This window comes from Manacus candei, unplaced genomic scaffold (assembly GCF_025592945.1).
Source record: "Manacus candei isolate 608988 ecotype Guabito, Panama unplaced genomic scaffold, ASM2559294v1 h1tg000005l, whole genome shotgun sequence".
In the NCBI taxonomy this organism is placed as follows: Eukaryota; Metazoa; Chordata; class Aves; order Passeriformes; family Pipridae; genus Manacus; species Manacus candei.
Window position 1 is genome coordinate 16107679 of NW_026138053.1, and position 23777 is coordinate 16131455.

At 34.7% G+C, this 23777-nt stretch overlaps 1 protein-coding gene across 6 annotated transcripts in view; it reads left to right on the top strand.

Moving 5' to 3' along the window:
- Nucleotides 1-23777, top strand: part of AGL (amylo-alpha-1, 6-glucosidase, 4-alpha-glucanotransferase) — a 35828-nt gene that overhangs the window by 5711 nt on the left and 6340 nt on the right. For 5 of the 6 annotated variants that reach the window (XM_051803211.1, XM_051803233.1, XM_051803189.1 and 2 more), the window contains exons 5-29: nucleotides 396-599; nucleotides 5019-5200; nucleotides 5427-5538; nucleotides 5825-5945; nucleotides 6125-6227; nucleotides 6318-6415; nucleotides 7002-7141; nucleotides 8859-9046; nucleotides 10114-10237; nucleotides 11303-11466; nucleotides 12012-12113; nucleotides 12357-12509; nucleotides 12590-12740; nucleotides 13841-13965; nucleotides 14068-14180; nucleotides 14294-14428; nucleotides 14941-15071; nucleotides 15647-15783; nucleotides 16837-16970; nucleotides 18107-18282; nucleotides 19995-20097; nucleotides 21323-21548; nucleotides 21985-22096; nucleotides 22463-22598; nucleotides 23463-23575. In XM_051803211.1, the coding sequence (XP_051659171.1) occupies nucleotides 396-599; nucleotides 5019-5200; nucleotides 5427-5538; nucleotides 5825-5945; nucleotides 6125-6227; nucleotides 6318-6415; nucleotides 7002-7141; nucleotides 8859-9046; nucleotides 10114-10237; nucleotides 11303-11466; nucleotides 12012-12113; nucleotides 12357-12509; nucleotides 12590-12740; nucleotides 13841-13965; nucleotides 14068-14180; nucleotides 14294-14428; nucleotides 14941-15071; nucleotides 15647-15783; nucleotides 16837-16970; nucleotides 18107-18282; nucleotides 19995-20097; nucleotides 21323-21548; nucleotides 21985-22096; nucleotides 22463-22598; nucleotides 23463-23575 (3483 nt within the window). Of the gene's footprint in view, nucleotides 1-395; nucleotides 600-5018; nucleotides 5201-5426; nucleotides 5539-5824; nucleotides 5946-6124; nucleotides 6228-6317; nucleotides 6416-7001; nucleotides 7142-8858; nucleotides 9047-10113; nucleotides 10238-10597; nucleotides 10722-11302; nucleotides 11467-12011; nucleotides 12114-12356; nucleotides 12510-12589; nucleotides 12741-13840; nucleotides 13966-14067; nucleotides 14181-14293; nucleotides 14429-14940; nucleotides 15072-15646; nucleotides 15784-16836; nucleotides 16971-18106; nucleotides 18283-19994; nucleotides 20098-21322; nucleotides 21549-21984; nucleotides 22097-22462; nucleotides 22599-23462; nucleotides 23576-23777 lie in introns of all 6 variants that reach the window. The other variant, XM_051803198.1, reaches the window with a different exon arrangement.

A 23777-nucleotide genomic window follows, 5' to 3' on the forward strand; every position in this document is an offset into this window, starting at 1 on the left:
GATCAAAAACCAAAGTTACACTGAAGAGCTTCAGTGTGAGCAACTCATTTATTCTTTTTTAGATTAAATATTCTCTACTACATTCAATTAACTGTTTAAGTCACTGAAATGATTAAAATATTGCCAGAGGTGCAAAAATTCAGGGATTTCCTAATATGGGAAACCACTTCTGTTTTATTGTTTTGATTTCAGATAAACTTGGAAGTTTGTAGAATTGTCAGGGTGATTTTTAAAGCTCGTGTTATGCAGAATTTCAAGGGGAAGATTCAGATTAATTTATACTGGTTATCCCAAAAACCAGCTCTAAGTCTGTGCTATAACTACAGCTTATTAAGCTTCTTCCAATTAACTTTGGGTTTTTTTCCACAGTGAATAAGTGTTTTTTTGTTACACAGGTTACAACATGATTCATTTTACGCCACTGCAGAAGCTTGGACTGTCTAGATCATGTTATTCACTGGCTGACCAGTTAGAAGTAAATCCTGAATTTTCAACCCATAATAAAAAGTGCACTTGGAGTGATATAGGAGCTCTTGTGGAGAAACTGAAAAATGAATGGAATATGCTTTGCATCACAGATGTAGTCTACAATCACACTGGTACGATTTTTGTGTGTTAATAACCAGATTATTTCTATAATTATATTTCATTATTTCCCTTAACTTGTCCCTCTTGAATGTATTTTTTAGTAGCTGTTTTAAGCAGTGTAGTTCTCTGCCTTTGAATCTCTCAAGTCCAGAACAACTCCTTACAATTATAATTGATATGTCTCTGTAACAGGTGTAAAAGAATATAGTATTGTTAGTGAAAGAGTGAATAGAGCCCTTTTTAGAGAGGATTAATGAGCTGTGTATGTGTCTATATAATATGCTTATTTTCATGAACTGTGGTGTGCAGTTCCCACATATTTGATCAGAGTCTGCATTATGAATTATTTGGTGAACATAAACTGAGTACTTGTTAAACTGGGTATTATTCTTGTAGTTGCTTAAAAACTCTGATTTGGGTCTAATATGCAGATGGTAAACAGAGTTGGGACAAGAGGCTGGGATTAAGCAATAGAGGAAATGTTACAGCTCAGTCTGTGGGGAAAGAAAAAAGAGAGCTTTGAGTTGGGGGCAGGTTGTTTTTTAAGCATAGATATGCTAATACATCAAAGGTGTTACTTATTTGCTTGAGGGACAGTGGGTTTTGTTCTGTGTTGTTATGCTGTAATCCTAAACATCATAATAATTAGAATTCTTATAGCAGAGTACAACAAGTAGTTATGTATACTGATGTCTTTTGGGGCTTAAAATACCCTAAATACAGATATATGTGAATTTCAAGCTTTAATTGCTTTGGTTCTTTGGTGTTGACTGCTGCCAAACATTCCGATCCAATCAGTCTGCAATGCAATGTGGGCTCTGTTTGCTTTATCTGTTTGTTGAAAAGTTACTAAATATAGTTGTTGGCTATGTGTCTGAGGGAATTAGGCTTTTAAACATTCTCCCAATTCTGGATAAAAAATTTCTTGCACTTGACCAACTAGAAGTCCAATTTCTATTACATATGCTTGAGATCCTGTTTGTACAGTGTATATTTGCATGGTACCAAGGAGACAGTTTGGGGTTTTTTATGCATAGAAATACCTAGCTCTAAAATTTAGACACCAGAATATATTTAAGAACAATGTCACATTATTTGGCTACATTTGTAGAAGGACTTTCTCAGGTTACATTCAGAGTTAGTCATCTCCATTGGGATGGATGACTCAACATTTGTACTATGGTGAAAGGATGTTGAGAAGTGTTTTCTAACAGGACAGAAATACTCAGATGATTGTGGTTCTGACTTACATCTTAAGCAAGGTATACTTGCTGGCTTTGCTGCCTGCTTTTAAACTTGAATTTCCTCCCCCCTCCTTTTTGTTGTTTATAATCCAAACCTCTTGATATACAACTGTCTCCAAACTTTATTAAATGATAAATGTAGCGTTAGCCAAGAGATATGTTGATGTTATATGCTTGTGGAGCTTTTTGGATTTCCTTTTGAAGTGAGAAAATAGGGAAATAGTTTTTGGGATTCTTTTTGTCTGAATCTTGATTAGATGGAAATTTAACTTTTTTTTTCCTCTTAATTGAATAGTGATTTCCAGTAGTTCAATTAATTAATTCCTGCACATTAGGGTGGTTTAATTGTAAAGCATGTTTTATAGACTCATTTGAATATGAAAGGCACAAAATGTATAGTTCATTATTTGAGCCGATTATGGATACTTGCATATCTTTATTAATTCTGCAGCATGTCTGCCTGAGAAGCTTAAGTTGTCTCACTGTAAATCCTCTAATGTTGTTAATTCAAACAGCTCATGACCCCTCAGCTTACACTGGTTCTGTCTGTTGGTAGTTTCTTCTTTCTAGTTGAGAATTGTATTCCCCTCTGTTCCTGTGAGAGTCAGACAGCTCCCTTTCAGGAGCAAGCATTAAGGTGTTTGGTATTCACACAGGAATGGAGACCAGGCTGCTTGCACAGTAGAGAGCAGTGGGAATCAGGTTTTGTTGTTGGCATCTCTGTTAGGCTCTAATGAAAGCCAGCATCCATGGCCTGACTTCAAAAGTGAAGTCGTGCACTGACGTGTTAAATGTCGGTGCACCTTTGGCCTCTTCACAGGAGTATCACAGATAAACTGCCAGACTCTCTCTGGGACCTGCATAGATGCAAGTAAGAAGTACATGTCAGCTGGCATTTACTTTTCACTGGGAGACAGAAACAAGAGATTTGGTTTTTTTCCTTTTCTGAGCTTTCAGTGGCTGTAATAAATTGTATAAAGGAATAAAAATAAACTGAGATAAATTTTATATTATTTATCTTTCACAAGAGGCTACTATTGTGTAATGGCAATATAGTACTGGAGTTAATGCTACTTTCAAGCACTTAACTGATTGCATCAAACAGCACCTTTTTCTCAGCTTTAAAAAGAATTAAAAAAAGAGGTCTTGGGCAATGAGCATCACTACTAAATATTAAATTGGTATTTAATTTATATAATAATGAGTTAGTAATTTAAAGAAATAATTTCAAATTTTTCAAAGAAGAATTTAATGAATTTTAGAAAATTTTCTGTAATTTCTTGTCTTGGAATTTCCGTATTCTTACACTTTTACTATGTACTACACACACACACACACACACATACATACATACACACATACATATATATATATATATAGATATACACACACACACTCTCTATACTATACTTATTTTTTCCCTAGCTGTAGCAAATGTAATCACCAGTGATGTTTTGGGCATTTTTTTTCCTGCAGGGTTAGATTTCTTTTGGTGTTATGTTGTGAATCACTGAAGCTTGCCTTCTGATCAGGAAACATTGTTCTGTTCCATTCCAGAATTATTGGAAGGCCTGCTGAATTTATTTTTTTTATGTTAATACCTTAGATTCAAATTATACATTGTCTTTTTAGAATTAATTGTATTTACTCATGAAAGTCATTTATAGTAAATCATAGTTCTCTATAGGTGAATAGTACAAGTGGTTTTGCTTTTTGGAGAAAAAAATTTTTTTCAGCCTAGCTGAAAAATTTTTTTAGGCCTTTATCAGCCTAAGCTTATTGTTGCTTTATGTAACTTTAAAACATGGTGGGTTTAGTTGTAGGTGGTATTTAAACCATGAAGATCTTAATTTCTACAAATGGTTTGACCTTATAAACATGGAATTTTGCCATGTGCATAACTGTCTTGAGATATAATGTTAAAGGGTGTTCAGAAGAGCTGTTCACACTATGGACTGAGCTAGGATATCTTTTTTTTCCCTTTGACATTTTTGTTTTAACTTCTTTGAACTAAGCAAATTTGGATTTTAGGTGTTATTTGTTCTGCTATAATTCTGGGCATGTTAGTGACTCTTCATGTTTCCAATACAATAATTTATTATATATTTTCCCATGCATTAAGTACTACTTCTGTTTTTCTCTGCTTTTCTGAAAACCTGGGTTTTGTTCTTAGGCATTCTCTGGGTTTCTCTTCTTTTTATTTAGTTTTTCAACTGCAAGTATTTATTCAGAAGAATATAACCAAAAGCATTCTATGATTCTATGAAATTTATTTTCAGTTAGACAGTGTTTAGCACAGCTTCAAAAATGAAAAGAAATGAACTCTTGGATTTTTTTCTTCTTTCCAAAATCAAATTGTTCTACTATATGTATTTAATCATATTGCTACATGCACACTGTCTATATTAGAATACTACACTCATTTTTTGGTGAAGACTCCTTACCTTCTCTGAGAGAATTCCTAACATTCAGCATATTTTCTGGTGCTTGTTGATGCTACAGGGGAAACTTGGAAAATAGACACAGAGTGTAGTGTTTGATCTCAATTAGTGTTCCATTTGCATGCACCAGACAGTGCACTCATCCTCCTGTGTAAGACTCAGTGGCATCGCTTCCCACCACTCTGCTTCTTAAAAGTATCACAGCTAATCCTTTCTTAAAAGCACATTTAACCATATTTTTCATTAAATTAAAATTTCATTATTTTTTGGGTGGTGTGTGTGCGCTCTTGCTCTCTGGTTGTGTGTGATGAATATTAAAAATTAAACAGCTTATGTCATCATAAATCTTGGTTTGGGATGTCTGTTTGGCTTTCAACACACAAAGAACATCATCTCATATTGGTTATTTGATGTATTTCCTGCAAGAAAAATGTGATTTGTTTTCTTTCTTTTTCAGTGTTTTATAATTGCATATTTTTATGTAACTAACAAAAAGTTTCCCTGCAGTTTCTGCAGCTGTGTTTGTTGCAATAAAAATGGCAATCAGGAGGAAACACTTCTGCATAAAACATGGCTTTCTATTGACATGGAAAACTTAGTTGAAATGTGAATGAACTATATGTGCCATAGTTCCTTAGCTTCTTGGTATGAAGATGATTGCAAAAGACAGTGAAGTGTTCAGCTTATGTACTTATGTTTTTGTTTGAGTTTTTTTTTTCACCCCCCTTTTCCTTTCTTCAATAAGCTACTAACAGTGAATGGCTCAGGATGCATCCAGAATGTGGCTATAACCTTGTAAATTCTCCTCACCTGAAGCCAGCTTGGGTATTGGATAGAGCTCTGTGGCACTTGACCGGTATGGTGGCCGATGGGAAGTGTATTGCCAAAGGCGTCCCTCCCTTGATTGAGAGTGATCAACACCTGAATGTAAGTGAATGAGAACTAAGTATAAGCTAATCAGCTAATAAGCTGATTAAACCTTTCAGTATTTCTAAGTTTATACACCAGTATAAAATGGTGTATACTTTGCAGATGTATTTAGTGAAGTAAGCCTTTATTCTCCAATTTTTTCTAAGCAATTTGCATCAGTGCTTAGCTTTTTTAGAATATATGAAGCAACATTTATTAACCAACATAATTTTAATTTTTACAGTGTTTACGTAAAATAATTCATGAAGATATATATCCAAGAATTAGACTATGGGAGTTTTTCCAAGTGGATGTTAACAAAGCTGTGCAGCAATTTAAAACCCTTCTAACTCAAGGTAGAGTATGTTGCTGAAGCATGTGAGTTAAATATTTATAGTTCAAGAGGCAGTAAGATGGAAAACAAAATAATGCCATTTTTTGCTATGTGAGATATCTGCCATGCTGACTTAAGCATCATACAAGAATGCTTTGAGGGCTAGGAAAGGCTTTTAATACTTTGTACCACTTCATTTTCTTTATCCACCCTTATCTTTGCTGATACTAGAATTGTAAAAGTTCTGTGCCCTTTGAATATAATTCCTATTTTTATTTTGAGTACTCTTTTTTCTATCTTTTTCCTAGGCAAAATGAGCACTAAATCTGATCCAAATCAACATCTTCAAATACTTCAAGACCCTGATTATAGGCGATTTGGCTGTACTGTAGATATGAATATAGCATTGGCAACATTCATACCACACAGGTATTGTATTACTGATTGCAAGTTAAAATCACAGGTGAAGTTAAATTTGTGAAGCCAAATCACATTATTTTCAGAGATGAGAAAAAATTTAATTTTTTATTCCTTTTAGTTATATATACTGCGTGTTGTTAAAATAATTTTTTCTAATTGTTTTCTTCTTTTATTGTCCTCCTGATAAGCAATGGACCAGCTGCAATAGAAGAATGTTGTAACTGGTTTCGCAAGAGGATTGAGGAACTAAACGCTGAGCAATACAGACAAACTACTCACCATCAAGAACAGGTGTTATAATTACTGTGTTTTCATGCTGAATTGTTTCAAATTGCAAACAAATGCAGGCATTTCAATAATGCATCATTTAATTACTTCTAGGCTGTCAATTGTCTTGTGGGGACTGTGGTTTATGAACGAATGGCTTGTGGTGGTCCTAAGCTGGGTCTTATCAGTAGAAAAAATCCCTTAGTTACCAGGTATATACATGTTTTTTTGTTTGTTTGGAAACTATTAGAATCTATCCAGGGAAAGCAAGTTCAAAGTTCGTTAAAAGTAAACTTTAGTATGTATAATAAGTGCATGTTTTCTTTTCCATGGACAAATGCCACTTAATGAATTGACAGGGTTTTTTAGGCAACAGTGGTTACTGTTTAATAAATAAATGTGACCAGAAAGCATGAGACAGTACTCAGAGCACATCAAAGCCTTACATAGTGCACATTGCTGTTGTAGGTGGAAGAGGAGTGGAACTAAGAAAGTTTATACCTTTCAAGTTTTATGTACTCAATGCCAGTCATTTATCTGAAGAGCTAGGGCTTTAATCTTATACTACCAACTGACACCAAGATAGTGCCAGCATCTGTCCTTTGTTCTTCAAAGCTTGGTACAAAATAGAAAACTCCCTATCGTTTATACAAGCTGCTTTTTTTTTTCCCTGTATTATGTACAACCCAGTTCCTAGAGTGCTTTAATTTCAAAGGCAATGGATTGCAGCTTAGGTTACCATATGTTTTTGGTGTTTGTCTTTTTTTTCCCCCTCTTAATTGTCTGTCTATTCCATAGGTATTTTACGTATCCATTTAAAGAGATGACTGTGGAGGAAGAAGAAAGTATGATACATCAGCCAGATAAAGCTTGTTATTTCATGGCTCATAATGGCTGGGTTATGGGAGATGATCCTCTTAGAAACTTTGCTGAACCAGGTTTGCAAAAGAACTCTGAATTTACTTACAAACCATTTGATATTCTAGCCAAAGCAAAAAGGATTTTATTTAGTCTATTTTTTTTCCAGATGTATTCCTATGAAGCTGCTGAATAGCAGATACTAAGCTTATAGCACTTTAATTTCCCATTCAGCATACAGATCAGCTGTAAGAACTGGAATTTGAGGTACAATTTTACAAGATTTGAGAGGGAAATTACCAGCTTTTTGCCACTGAAATGGGGACGTCCTGCCTCCCCACTTTTGTCATTGTCTTTGTTGCTTACTTTGTACTTTGTTCCAACACCAGTGCTTGTTGGCATTTCCATGAGACAATGACAGTGTGGCAGAAAACTAATGCAATGAAAAGGTGAATAGTATTTTACTGCATTAGTGAGCAAAAACTGGATCCTTGAAAAGTCCACCGAGTGGTAGTCAGACAGTCAAGAGATGAACCAGTTAATGCAAATTAAATATGCAGATTACTTGTGATGGTAAAATAGGGTGTGAAATCACCATGCACTAAAACATTGAAATGTAACTCCTTTAGGGACAGTGTTGATATGCAATGAAAGCAAAAAAAGCTTGTGTTCAGACTAGTCATTCACTTTCTAAACCAAATCAAACAAAGGCCAGTTTAATTATAATTAAAAACAATTTAAGAGTTTGGGACTCTTTTGGAAGCTAATCTGTTGATATTCCAGAGTGACCCGGAGTTAGCAAATATTTAATTTTTGCATAGTAATCTACAGCCCTTTCACTGCATTTTATTTACTTTTATTCTTCTTCTCAAGGATGAAAATAATGTGTTTCAAGGGTGGTTTTGTTCAGTTGCCATTCAGCTTATTGCCCTTTCTTCTAGGCAGACTGTTGTATTTTTTCCTTCAGTCACTGGCTTTAGTTAGTGTACTTAATTTGCATTACTGATTTCTCTCTTAATTCATCTACAGCTTTTTGAGTACTTTATACTTGTGTTACGCCTTTGTTTTGTGCCACACATTATTTCAAATGAGAACACAGCATGAAAATATGGTACATAAGGGCAAAAATAAAGGAATTGCAAAACAAATGCAGCCGGTTCTCTAAATAGTCCTTTAAAAATCACAGTGTACATCCAAAGAAAGCCAATTTTTCTGTCCACATGGCTATGCTGCTGTTAGTGAAGACAAAGGTCAGCTGTGCTTAAGTGACTTTTTTTAGAAGTAGTGGTAATTTACAGTCCCTGCTTTTTACTTACCAGCTTTGGAAATTCATCACAGTCTGCTGTTAACAGAAGATAAAATTGTAAATCATGGCCGTCACAGTTTATGTTGGCACAGTGAGATGCTTTTTTTAATTTGGCCCGTATAAACAACCAAACTACTGATTTTGTTCATTTGTTTGCTGCTCTTTTCTTTTTTCAAAGTAGTTTTTATACTACTTTGAAGAATTAAAAGGAATTTGTTTTCAATCTGAAGAATTATTTCAGTATCACTATAGAAGCTAAACATTCCCTTGGAGGAGTCTGAAATTATACCATATATTATATCATTGTAGGGCATGTAGATTTTGAGTTGATATGGTTATTGTTAGAATTATTATTGTTAGGTTGTTAGAATTTTTACTCTTCGTTACAGTGTTGTTCTACTCCTTAGCAGTAGAAAATAAAATACCGCATTTTGATTCTGCTGCACATTCTATAATATATTTACACCGAAGTGAATTTATTTCCCTTACAGGTTCGAATGTTTACTTGAGAAGAGAGCTCATTTGTTGGGGAGACAGTGTGAAACTGCGTTATGGTAATAAACCTGAAGACTGCCCATACCTCTGGGCACATATGAAAAAATACACTGAAATCACTGCCAAATATTTCCATGGTGTTCGTCTTGACAACTGTCACTCAACACCTATTCATGTAGCTGAGGTACGGAAAATTGTGTTTATTATAAAGCAGCTTCTGCCTGTGAAATAGGTCCTGCACTGTTGCTCCAAAATCTGCAGGATCTACATGGCAGAGTCCAGGTGTGAATGAATCTTCCTCATAGCATAGGTTTCTTTTCTGGTGATGTTTAAATGTGATTTCAGCTACTTTAAACAAATAGTAGAGTGGTGTAGCTATTGTATCTTTTAATTCTCTACTTTAGCTGAAATACTGTGGATGTGGTTGGGCCTGGCTAACTTTTCCCTCACTTATCTATGGACTTAGTGCAATGACTTTCAGTATCCAGATTGTCAGTTTTAGATGGAGTCATTGCCAAGACTTGGTTGAAAGTCTGGGTTATTTTTTTTCCATATATATTTTTCTGTTGCTGAATTGAAGAGGAAGTGATTCACTTCCCAGAATTTAAAAGTTGGTTAAGAACATCTGCAAAAAGTTTAGTCTAGCAGGTGTATTTTTAAGACTAGTGCTTATTGTTTTCCATGAAGCTGACTACATCGAGAAATTGTGCCTAGTAAATTGGCTTTAAATAGGTTTTGAGTAGTGCAGCTTGTTAGTGCTTAGTCTTAGCTTTGTTACAGAGCTTATCTAAATCTATGAAGAGCTCTCTAAAACAAGTTGATTTCCCCGTACAAAAGTTGTAAGTGGCTCTTAAATGCAGCCATTTCAAAACTTCTGCCATTCTTTCATTTATTGTTACTATTTTTTGAATGGTAACTACGAAGGCTTAAACTGAAATCTTGCTCAGATTTCTTACTTCAAGAGACATCTCTTTTATCCAACCTTTGGGTTTGCATTTTGAGCTAAGATTTTGTTTAAAAAGAAGGTTTTAATTAGCTTAAGGTCTACAGAAAATTTCCTAGAATTACTCCGTCCATCAATAATATCTGTAAAATATAAACCTATTTTTATAAAACTTACATGTTAAGAGTATTTTTAATCTGCTGCATGTATGAATGACTCGTTTATTTTTGGTTAACATTCCTGTTAATGATTGTGTATACGTAGCTGACAATGGATGTCTTGCATTAAAAATGTATTATGATCTATAGGAGATGCTAGCAACAGCCAGATCAGTCAGACCTAATCTTTATGTGATAGCTGAACTCTTCACGGGCAGTGAGTACATTGACAATGTTTTTGTCAACCGCCTGGGAATTACCAGCCTGATTAGAGGTACAATAAGCAGTTGAAAATTATGTAGGATTGTCGTGTATGGTTTGGAGTTTTAACTGTGAAACTAACATTGGTATGCTTTTTTATTTTTCTCACATATTCATGTTCTTTGCTTATGCGATTACCTTTTCTTCATGTTTTGTTTAACGTCTCCTGTGTTGTGTGCTCATTCTTGGGTTTGCTTATGTTTGTGTGTCCTTTTCTGTGTAACAACTTGTTTTGTTCCTTAATTTTGGCTTTCTGTTTATCTTTGCTGCATGGCATTTTCCTATTGTCCAATCCCTGCCTAGCTTTGAAACTTGTCCTTTTTTGTATCTACCTTTCCCCTTTCTGTGGCTTTTTTGGCTGTGCTTTTTGCAGTACATGCTGGACACAGCTAGAAAATTGCGAGCCGATTTGTATGTAGTGGCTGAACTGTTCACAGGAAATGAGGAGCTGGACAATATCTTTGTGAATAGGCTGGGCATTACCTCCTTAATAAGAGGTAGGCTTGCTGCGTGTGTGGTCTCTTTCCAACGAGAGATTATAGATGACGTGCTTTTTCCAAGAAAAAGTTTTCTACTGAATTATGCGCTTTTAATTTCATACTCCATGTAATTGGAAGTACAGGTTTTGTATTGTAACTCTTTTGATACTCAGCAGAAAATACAGTACTAGCTGTAAAATAAGAGAAGACTTCTTTCATTAGTTTACAGAAGGTTAAATATTTCACTCTTACTCTAGCGAGAGGAAAAAGAAGTTGTAGCACAGTTCTGCTATGTAAGTGCTGCATCGTGTCTGATTTTTGTTGCATGAGTTTTTTTTAAAGCCTATGAGAAACAGTTTGATCTCTGCTTTTTTGTCCTTTTTCCCCCTTCTCTTCCTTAAATATATTATACTCAGTAGAATACCCCGAGGCTGTGTGTCCGCACTGGAGAATATAGTTACATGTGATTTTTTGGGGTTTTTTTTTAATGATTGAACACACCTAAATAACAACTTCTAAATGCTGCATTAACATTTTTGTGCATGCTGTTCTCTGTGGTAGCTATTCTTAGGCAAACACTTACATATTTTGTTCTTTAGAGGCAATGACTGCTTATAATAGCCATGAAGAGGGAAGGTTAGTTTATCGTTTTGGAGGTGAACCTGTCGGCTCTTTCGTTCAGCCGCGTTTGAGGCCTTTGATGCCAGCTATTGCTCATGCACTGTTCATGGATATTACACATGATAATGAATGTCCAATTCAGGTGAGCACCTAAGCCAAATAACTAAGTTTACATGTAATATTTTCTGAAGTGATATTTCTGAACCATGGGACGGCTTGATGCAATCTGGATATTTTTTCTGAATGATATTTACGGGAAAAGAAGTGTTTCAGATGTTCAAGTTTTCATGTAGTGAAGAAAATTTTTTAACAATTCCCTCTAACGTTCAAGATTTTGTCTTGCCGGGGGATAAGTATAAGAAGTTACTAAATAAACTGTTTTGAGTCTTTCATTCCAGTTTCTGTAAATGATTCTATCTCTGCTTGTTGATCTGCTCACCTAAGCTTCTGCTTACAGGAGAGAATGAGAGAGAGTGGTGGGCATTGAAGTGCTTATTTTGATGGTTTTTCTTAAGTTGGTTTTCTTAGTCCATTTGTAGTAATTTTCTTCAATAATTCTGTTGTGATTGAGGAAATAATGATCATGAGTTAGCACTTCCTCTGTTAAATATATCTTCTGTATGCTGAATTGAGAGGGTTGAATTATCTTTGTTTCACTGTTTATTACCTGTGTATCTTTTAATGCAGCACCGATCTGCCTATGATGCTCTTCCGAGTGCAATGATTGTTTCCATGGCTTGCTGTGCTACAGGAAGCACCAAAGGCTATGATGAACTAGTGCCACACCAGGTATGGGTCTACAGTTCAACTCCTAAGTTGCTTTTCAAAATATAACCTTTTTCTTGTCCTATAACTCGTATTTGAATGTTGTTTATTTGAAATTTTAAGCAGTTTACTAGATGGCATTACTTCATGTTGTCTAATTGCATATGAAATTTGAATTTATTATATATTTCAGACCTCAAGGCATGATAGTTTGAGGGTTTTTCCTCAGAATAATTCATATTTGCTTAAATCTTAATTTCTTTACAGATCTCTGTAGTATCTGAAGAGAGGTTTTATTCAAAATGGAATCCAGCAGCACATCTGACGTCTGGTGAAGTTAATTTCCAAACAGGAATTCTGGCAGGAAGGCTGGCCATAAACAGGCTGCATCAGGAGCTGGGGGCTAAAGGCTTTAATCAGGCAAGAAGTGAGGGTGACACTGTGATTGCTTCATGTATATGCTCTGAGTGAGCACAGTTGTAATGGGATGTCTTTTCCAGGTGTATGTAGATCAGGTTGATGAAGATATAGTCGCAGTGACAAGACACTGCCCTACCACACACCAGTCTGTCGTGGCTGTGTGTCGAACGGCCTTCAGGGATCCTAAAACTTGCTTCTATAGTAAAGAAGTACCTGAAATGTGTATCCCAGGTAATCAGTTTTCTTTTCAAGAGATGGCAGGCGTACAAAAAATTCAGGTTATTCTAATTCCATACTTTTTCACTTCAAGCACATGCATAGGAAATCCATATGAGAATTTTAAGTGTATAACACTGCTTTTATCTGTCCTAATATGTATGCACCAAAGTGGAGAAAGAAACTGCAAATTTGCCTTCCTTAGGGTTTTTAAAAACATTCATATTTGAGTATACTTCCTGCTGCAAGCTCCTCATGAGGTTGTGTTATTGTTTATAGTCTTGTTTGTGAACTAGTAATAGTTAACAGCAAGATGGTTAATTGTACAGACTTAGGGGGATTACTATTTATTAAGTGTGTTATACTGGGGAAAAAGGCTAAAATCTTACTGTATTTGTTGATATCAACTATTCTGTAGTTTTAAAGTACATCATAAATAACTCTGTAGTGCATAAATTAATATAAAGATAATATACATGCAGTACATACATATTAATTAAATATGCAGAGTATCGACTGTACTTAATAGTAGCAAAATATAATGACTTCTACACATTACCTGGATGTATTTCTGAAGAGAAGCTTTCCAAACTGACTTTTTAAGTATGCTCAGTTCTTTGAGTGCACGTGTGTGTGCCTGTTTTAAAATCAGTTGCGTTATATGTTAAGGCATTTACAAGATTTGTATACCTTAGAGAAAATTAGAATAATTGCATATTAATAATAAATTGCTACCCTTTAAAGATAAACCATCTGTAGCTGCAGTTTGGAAAGCAAACTAGCACAGTCTCTAAAGGATAATAGGGAAACTAAGAAAACTGGTGACCAGTAAAAAACAGGTTGTAATTCACTAATTGTTGTCTGATATTATGGTTCATTTATTATAAAATAACAAAAATCACCATTTTAAATACAATACAGCATATGAACATGTAGTGAATGTTTATAAGATATTTAAGACACTTCCGCATATGTTTCTGTTCTTTTGCTGTGTAACACAGACCTGTATCTTGAATATTTAGGTTTTTAGTTTTAGGTTTTGCTTCATAATTTCAAAAGAATCACTTTTCATTTGAAGTATCTTAAGACCTGCAACATGATTTAACTTTTTTTAGGAAAAATAGAAGAAGTAGTACTTGAGGCTAGGACTATTGAGAGAAGTGCTAGTCCTTACAAAAGAGATCTACATTTTATAAATGGATTGCCTAATTTCGCAATGGAACTCAGAGAGCATATCCAGGTAATTAGCCTCCTTCACTCATGTTCTGATGTAATATGTTGTCATTTGTTACATTAGAAAAAGACACTGAATTCCAGTTGCAAATTTGTTTTCTTTTCTAAGATTAAAGACAGTAAAATCATAAAGCAAGCTGGAACTGCCATAAAAGGGCCAAATGAATTTGTTCAAGAAATAGAATTTGAAAAATTAACACCGGGAAGTATAATAGTATTCAGGTACGTTATTGTCATTGCCAAGCAGCTGTGTTACTGAAAATAACTATTCTCAAATCTCCTATCACTCTATTTTAAGTGCTATATTTCTACAAGATGTGCTTTCATATTTACAGAGTCAGTCTTGACCCAAAGGCACAGGAGGCTGTTGGTATACTCCGCAACCATTTGATCCAGTTCAGCGCTCATTTTAAATCTGGAAGTCTTCCTGACGATCATTTAGCACCCATTTTAAAAACCCCATTTTCTTCGTGAGTATTCTTTGAGTTTCTGAAGTAGAACCTAGAGAGATACAATGGCAACAAAGAATATTATGTAAACTTAAAGTGAGGAGTTGTTGGATTTTTTTGTGGTTGTTGGTACAGATGCATTTCGATGGTCAGAGTGCAATAAAAACTCTGAGATATTCTTCTTGTATGTATAATACTAGGTAGGGTTAATAAGACAAACTTCCCAGTTCTGTGTAATCGCTGCCTAAAGTAAACTTTCTAATATGGACTGCTTCTCACTGTTGGGGTGGGTGTGATTGTTTGAGTTTTATACTTAATAGTGTGTTTCTAAGTAAATACTGAAACATCTGAGAAGAACATCTCTGAACATCTGAAAAATCAAGCTCTTAATTTCCAAGATTAAGTGTTGTGAGAGTTGTATATATTTTAGTATTTTAATGTAGATCTGAAATTAGAATTGTTTGTGAAATCCTTTCCCCGTTTCCTTACTTTCTTTTGAGTTTCATTCTTTTTTTTCTCCACTGTTTTTTCAGTATTGCATCTAAACTAACTTTGGCTGACCTAAATCAAGTGCTGTATAGATGTGAGGCAGAAGAACAAGAAGATGGTGGAGGGTGTTACAATATACCAAACTGGTCACCGCTGAAGTATGCAGGCCTCCAAGGTAAGAGCTTCAGCATTTCAATAAAAAAAGTGAATTAGAGCTGCTCAATCTAGATCATACCATAATGAGTGGCTGTTCTATTGTCACTGACATTATTTGAATAAAAAACAGTAAGTTTTTTTTCTACTTGAACATGCTACTAATCGGTGTACCCAAGAAATCTTACACTGTAACAAACCCCCTCTCTCTCAATACTCTGAAACTTAACTTTGCAGCCCAATATATGTTTTAACACCATAGCCTTGGCTTTTAAAGTAAAAAGAGAACAAATATACCTCCAGTGAAAAGTTACATTAATGAAACCCCAGGCATTACTGGATTGCTGAGGACTGTCTGTCATTTATCAAACGTATGAATTCCATCATGCTAGTTATTCCACCATGATTTACATAACTTTCTAGGATGTGTGCTGAGGAAACGACAGTTGAGTGGCCTAACTCCTTATGCAGATCAAAAGAAGTAATATTCAAATCCAGTTAAAGCATCTGTTACTGTGTACCTTTCCCCCCTGAATTGTAACAGCTGTTTGTGATAGGGGTGTGTCTTTTAATACACAGTTGGGTTTGTATCTTCAGGGTTAATGTCAGTGATGGCAGACATTAGACCAAAGAATGATTTGGGTCATCCATTTTGTGATAATTTAAGATCTGGAGACTGGATGATTGATTATGTCAGTAATCGTCTGATTTCACGTGGTGGAGCCTGTGCAGAGGTCAGTAAAAATACTTATTTGGTGCCTTTGGGGTTTTAAATTGCCACTTTGTTTCATTTTCAACTACTGTTATATTTTTAAATTCAGACTGTGTATAACATGTTTCTTGTATAAGCAATTTCTTCTAGGTGATTGAACCATTAATATGTTTTTCTTCCCTCCCCCCAATCATATTTAAGAATAGATAAATACAAAAGAGAGGTGAAAAATATGTAGAGGGATTGTTAGCTCTTGCATAAGGGCTGGCAGGTGTCACTTCCTGTTTATTAATTTTCCCGAAATAAAAATGAAGATAGTTTTTGGGGTTTGTTTTTTGTTTGTTTGTTTGTTTTTTTTTAAGAAAGTACTTTCAAAAGAGTGCTTAAGTACTACTAAGGCACACATGAATATTATACAGTTATAGTGTTATATTTTGACAGGTACAGTCTTCATCTGCAAGGTTTAAATCTTTAGTGACTTCCTAGTAGGTTGTCATGATGTTATTTAACAGGTCTAGAAGGAAAGAGAAATACTTTTCAGATGTCAAACAGTTTGCAATGACACAAGGATATGAATGTCCAGAATCCTGAGTCCTAGACCCAGATCTGCAGTCATATTCACTAATGGCTGTACATAATTTAGCCTTCTGATAACTTTTTTATTCCTGATCTCAAACTTCGTCTTTTCAGTCCTATCTTTTTAAGCAATGAGAAACCTCCTTCCAATGCTTGCATTATAGTGCTGCCTTTCGAGTTGTGGTTTCCTTTGTTACTCAGTTTTCATAACAACTTCGTGATAGTTCTTTTTTTCCCATAAGTCTAGCAAAATATAGTCACTTTCTATACTTAATGTTTTGGCCCATTTATATGTGATATTACAAATGAAATTTTTCCTTACTACTTTTCTTAGAGTTCATCTCTCTTAGCTGAAATTTTGGAGCAGGAGGATGCAGCATAACTTGGGTGTAATACGTGTACAAAAACTGTGACAAATACTGTAACCGTATGGATCATGAAAGTACTGGGTTTTGAGCGCTGATCTTATCAAGTTCTAATTATATTGTATTTTTAATAGGTTGGTAAATGGTTGAAGGCCATGTTTGTGTACCTAAAGAGAATTCCCCGTTACCTCATCCCGTGTTACTTTGATGCCATATTAGTGGGTGCATACACAACACTTCTGGATGTGGGATGGCATCAGATGTCTAGGTATGCTTGGCATATCAGAGCTATAGAGGTATCTGTATGTATTTGCATCTTCAAGTTTTGTCTACTAGAGAATGTAATTTGAATGTTTTCATACTCTTCCAATGTAAAAGGGTAAAATGGGTAGTGAAAATCAAATCGGTCTTCTAACAGTGGTGGTTTGGAAGTCTAAGAGTTCAGATTCCTATCCAGGGTTTGAATTTATAATTCCTGTTGACATTGTACAGTAGTAGGAGGAAACCTTAAACCAGCATTTCTTTACTAGGCTTTGGAAGGGTTTTTTGCCATAATTTTAGTACCACTGCAATGATTCCTTAAAGTTCAGGTAGGTAAGAAAATATCAGATTGTATTTTATACTCATGCTTTGTTCAACATTTCTTCTCTGATACAGCTACATATTCTTCATTATCTGAGCACTTTGCTTACTTCATAAAATAACTGTTTAATCTGCAGTGTCTGCTGCTCCGTTTCTTGCAAAGGGAAGGGAGATTGATTTAATAGAGGCTTTTTCCTAGCTATAAACATGCTGAACAAGTCAGTGTTGTTTTGTGAAAATACAGATATTAAAATGGGAATAGAATTTGGTATGGCTGTAAAATCATGGACCATAGTATATTTTCTGAAAATGCTTGAAGATTAACTAGTCAGGAATGCAGATTGCATTATTTTAGACAATGTGTTGTCAAATTTTTTGATTTGCAGTTTTTGTGTGTATATATGAATATACATAAAAATATGATTTCGAAAAAGACTGACTAGGTTTCACAGATTTTTGTTCATAGTAAAATATTTTTATCGTATTTTTGAAGTCTTAGATCTGTGTATAGGCATCACCTAAACCAAAACAACTTTTTTTTTAACCCTTTTTTCTGGAATATTTGTCATAAAAATTCCTGTTAAAATTAATAAATGTTAAGACTAACATTGGGCACACATTCTGGGGAAGTGAGTGATCTACAAATTAAATTTTATGTAAAAATTATTTAATGCAAAATACTAGCATTAATTCATTTTAATACTAGTATTTATTCATTTTTAGGTTTTATATTATGCATAATACTTAACGTAGCCTTCTGTAAAAGAAAATATAGACTGATATTGTCAAATGTAAAATTAATTTAATTATGTTGCATTACAGCTTTGTGCAAAATGGATCAACGTTTGTTAAACACCTTTCCTTGGGTTCAATCCAGTTGTGTGGAATAGGAAAATATTCTTGTCTGCCAAATCTGTCTCCTTCCTTACATGATGTTCCCTATAGGCTCAATGAGATTACAAATGAGAAGGAACAGTGTTGCGTTTCCTTGGCAGCTGGTAAGTGAGAACAACCTTTAAAAAAAAAGTCTTCTAAAATAGTTAAACTGGTTTTAATAATTATATTAAAATTTTCTGCAATGTGTTTGGGATCCATATGTCAGCAACCATGTATGAAATATAGGTAGCAATTTCACTCACTTTTGCCCTGTGTGTAAGGTAAAGATTTGCCCTATTAAAAGCATGGGAGTTTTGTCTAGCAGTGCTTCTTGGGGACAACCATTTTGTTACTGTTCATGGGAGTTGGGAGGGAGATCTTTATTTGTAAGCGCTTTATTAAAAGACATTTTTAGCTGTCTTTGTTACCATATTCAGAGATCCACAAGTATGTTTTTCTTTACAGCAGACTCGCTTGAGTTGAATATACTTATCATAACGGGTTTTAGTTTGTTTTCTAAACATGAATTTAAGAACTTAATTGTACTGGAGTAATAAGAGTGAATTTATTGTTTACAAGTTCTCAGAAAAAGAACCATTAGCAAACCAGAACTCCTGATCTGAAACTGTCTCCCAAAGGAAAGAGAATAAAAGCAGTCAGCAAATAGTGTTTTTACCTCCAAATGTTCTGCCAGCATCTGGCAATCTTCCTATGGGCACTTTTCTATGTCCCAAGTATTATCTTCTGTGGTTTAGAATGAATTTATTTCTGTTCTGAGTTGGCCCATTCCTTTTCTGAAGCCATAGAAACTTTTAAACATCCACAGATGCAGTGGCATCTCACTCACTGGAGTGTTTTTCTTCTTTTTTTACCGTCTGTCTTTCGTGTAGTTTTACTGCTTTTAGTTCTGGATTTTAGTAACATTCCATTTGCCTGCTTTAGTGTTACCTAGAAGCACAGAGGCACAGTGTTCCCTTAAACTGGTCATTAAGATTAATTATACTAAAGGGTTTGGTTTTAAATATTCCCTTCACATATTCACTGGGAGTTGTGCCTGAGATTTTTGATTTGTATATGGATTGTCATTCTCAAGTGCTGCTGCCATGTACTATAAAATTGCAGAGATGTGGAGGCCATATTTAAGTATTAGCAAATACTGTATTTAAGTAAGTGATAGAAGTTAAAATATTGTTCTATCAAGCATGCACAAGAGACTGCTAGTTTGAAACTTTCTGTTTGAGAGATCAGAAAAGTTAATAAATGGAAAAAAAGACAAATATGGACCTTACTGTTGTAATTATTATGCCTTGTTATTTAGAATCATTCTTGAAGCTATATGTTATTATGTCTGCAGTAAAAAGTAGTTCTATAAGCTGCTGGAAAAGAAAAACAGGATGTCTTTCATGGTAGCTGAGAACAGTCGTATCCCCTTTATGCTACTGAGATGGCACAACTCTCATAAATAAACTCTTGCCAATAAAGTGTTGTAGTCTTGCCGTAATTCTGACTTTTTGTTAGTTTTCTTTCTGTTTCTTTTAATTGAGGGATGGCACTTGGGTAAGTTACCAAGTGATTTAATACAAATTTAAATGTTACTGATACAAGAAATGCTGTTGTGTGATCTTGAAATTCTAGAAGATATTGTTCTAGAATAAGGTGTATTTCATTCTGTCAAAAACTTGGTCTAGAAGACTGTTTACTTTAAATATCTTAATCTAGGAAAAAATTATAAATGAGAATATATTTTCTGTTTCTGGTTACTTTATACATACTTACATGCTTGGGGGTTTCTACTGTATCAATGAATTAGATGAAAAATGACATTTCTTTTCAGGTTTACCTCACTTTTCTTCTGGAATTTTTCGTTCTTGGGGAAGGGACACTTTTATTGCACTAAGAGGTCTGATGTTAGTTACCGGGCGCTATCTCGAAGCAAGGTAAGACTGACTTAACCTTAGTACTTATTGGCTCTGTAGGTAGTTAGGAAAAAGCAGTGCTCTCAAAACCTGAGATGACACTCAAGCTTTTAGAAACAGCTGATGTGCAGTATGAAACTTTAATGGCACTAGATGTATTTGGGAGCTCTCTCTAAGTGGAATTAAAAATAGCACTAAAATGATTCTCTTTTGCTTTCTTAGTGCCGATACAAAGCTGATGTTCTGTATAGATTAAGGTAGTTTTAACCTCTGTAACACTACTGTTTGTCCTTAAAGTGATTGTTTCACATTTATTTGCATCACTGTTGCTGAGAAATATTTTCTGAATTTCTTATGTAAAAATTCAAAGTAGCAAGAGAATATTATTTTTATAAGAAATGTGTGATTGCAGGCATAATTTTTTGTAACTGCTACTATTTGGCTGTTAATACTAGAAATCAGCTAATTGTGGTTTGTTACAATCAGGTATCTGTAAATGTTTAACCTGATAAGTAAGCCGTACATAAGCCAGATAGATTTGATATTTTGATTAATTTTAATTTGGGTGGAGCTTGACACTGATAGAAACATAAAAATTAGTTGTTTTAAATTAGCATGTATTTATGCTGTTGAGCATTTGGCCACCTATTAGCTTTCTCATGCAGTGAGATCTGCAGTCTAGTAGTATGTTTACCTTTTTAAAGCTAGTTGGAATCCATGTTTTCTGCAAGGTGTGCGCAACGGTTCTCAAATGAAACTTCTCATAACCTCAGCTGCTGTCACCTCTCTGTATTTTAATAGGAAATTCCCATCTACTCCTGCCCTCCGTCCCCATTCCACCCCACCCATCAGAATGGATACCAGGGTAATCATAAACAATATCAATAAAAACCTTCCCTGTGACCTCAGTGGGATTTGGATTTAGGGTCTATATCACTACCTGTAAAAAAGCAAACTATCTCTTCCATATTAATAGATTTTGTATGTTTTGTACCAACTGATTTAAATGTATTCATGTTGAGGAATTTGTAGGGATTGGGTGACTTCTTATTGCAAACGAAGTTCATGCTAAATGGAGTAATTTGTAGCTTTCAACAGCAAACTTTTGGCATCTGTCTTTAAAATCCTCTTTGTCTTCTTGACCTACCTTGCTATTAAGGTAATCCTGTATGCTTTGTGCTTAATATTTGTCTGGTAATGGTCCTGAAAGCAACTTAGTCAAGACTGTGGTTTTCTTTTGTTCTAGAAACATCATTTTAGCATTTGGTGGGACTTTAAGACATGGTCTCATTCCCAATCTGCTCGGCGGGGGCACACATGCCAGATACAACTGTCGAGATGCTGTGTGGTGGTGGCTTCAATGTATCCAGGACTACTGTAAAATTGTTCCAAATGGATTAGACATTCTCAGGTGTCCCGTTGCTAGGATGTACCCAAGAGATGACTCTTCTCCTCAGCCTGCAGGCACTGTGGTAAAGATGATTTCTAAGTATTTAATACAACTATAATATTTTAATGATGTTATTTTTTTCTAGCTACAAGAATCTGTTGCTATCTGTTGTTTATGGTGAAGTTTGATTATAGCACAAGAATTCTGAATTTTAGACAGTTCTTGCTACATCTGCATCACTGATTAGACAAGTGCAGGGGGTTGGGAAAGGAGAAAAAAATTCTGTCAGCTTCTAAATTGTTTTGTTGATTTTAGTCTTGGAAAAATATTTATGTGAAAAACTGTACACAGCATATTGCCATTGTTAAGGATGCTACTGGAAAATGTTTGGTGTTTTTCTTTTGAAAGATCATAAACTAGAGGCTTAAGCATTGCTACTATTTGCACATTAGATAGAACCTTTCTACTTGTTTTTCATCTTGCCTTTCACATCTCATCCAAACATGCAACAAATGTAGGATCAGCCACTTTATGAAGTAATACAGGAAGCAATGCAACGACATATGGAAGGCATAAATTTCCGAGAGAGGAATGCTGGTCCACAGATTGATCAGAACATGAGAGATGAAGGTAACATACATGGAACATCTACTGTACAATTCAGAAGTTGATGATCATATTTTATATTTTGTTTCCTGTAGCTACTGAGCATATTTTTTAAAAATTATGTTTACTGTAACTAAAACTATATTACTTTAAATTTACTTAATATTTTAAAAGTGCCTAATTAATTGTTTATTATTGGCAACTGTTTATATGTTATGATACGAGATATCTTTAAAATTTCACTTAAAGTGCACTTGGTCTCAGGAACCTACCTCAGATCTCTTGTTTGGAGGTTTTATTGTTTATTAAGGAGGTTTGGGTTGGCAAGGTCAGTTGGCATTTTGTTTTGTCCAAAAACCAAACTTCACACCTGATATTCTTGCTCGGCAGGTTTTAATGTAACTGCAGGTGTTGACCACGAAACTGGCTTTGTGTTTGGAGGGAACCGCTTCAATTGTGGCACTTGGATGGATAAAATGGGAGAGAGTGAAAAAGCACGCAACAAAGGAATTCCAGCTACTCCAAGGTATGAAATCGAGGTACTGGGGATGGGATTTTTAAATCATGTTTTTAATTGAAATTCTTCTGCAGAACTGCTACTGTGTCTTCTATTAATACATCCAAGAGGTGATATCTCAAATGTTCTAAACGTTTCTGCCTACTAAAATGTTAAAGGAATTTTTTTTCTTTGTGCTGATTTGAAGTAAAAAGGTCTGTTCTTGGCAGGTGAAGCTCTCAGTTTCTGTCAAGGTCTTAGCACCATGCTGAGAGTTGAATTTTGAATTCCATGAAGTAAAGTGTAATTTAGGAAAAACTGTATACTTGTAATACTAGCAGTGCTTTGTTATTTAGACCTACTGTAGGAGATACATATTGATAATTGTGTTGTTTGAATAATTCTTTGAATTCAAAAATATCTTCAACATCTACACTTTTAGAGTTGAGATTTTAGCACTTTAAAAATAAGCTCTATTATGTGCTAGCAAGCTGTTGCAGGCATCCTTGCTTGAATTTAATACAGTTACAGAGGTGCATGTGCAGATGAGAAGCTCTGTATTAAATGCAGTTTTGAGATCAGAGGACAAAGTTGTTTGGGGTTGATCCTTTTTTCATGTTCTTAATTGCTCGTATATAATTATCTTCAATCTATGCTAATTAGCTAGGTATGATAATATGACTTTAAATAAGACTGTTTTACGGAAAAAGGATCTATTAGCCAGTTTACACTCAAGTTTGTTCCCCGACTGAGAAATAGGGGAACAGTAGGAAAATAAGGAAAAAGGAAGTGTCTAAATAAGATACTTAAAATCTGAATTTTTTTCAACTACTCATTGAACTTTAATAGCCTTCTTAAAGTAATTATTTGGCTTCTTTATCACTACTATTTTAGAGATGGCTCTGCTGTGGAAATCGTTGGACTGTGCAAGTCGGCTGTCCGCTGGTTGCTGGATTTATCCGGGAAAAACATATTTCCATTCCGTGGAGTCACTGTAAAAAGACATGGTAAAAATAGGCGCATTTCATAATTGTATTACTGGGGTATAAAAATAACTAAAACAATGAAGCTGTGACAATATAACCTTAGGGATTATTATCAAGCTACCCAGGAAGGTTTAGGGGCAAATGGGGAAAAACTTTATCATTCATTACAAGAATACAAAGTAAAATGATGCAGGATGCATGTCTTTATTTTCTCTTTCTGTTT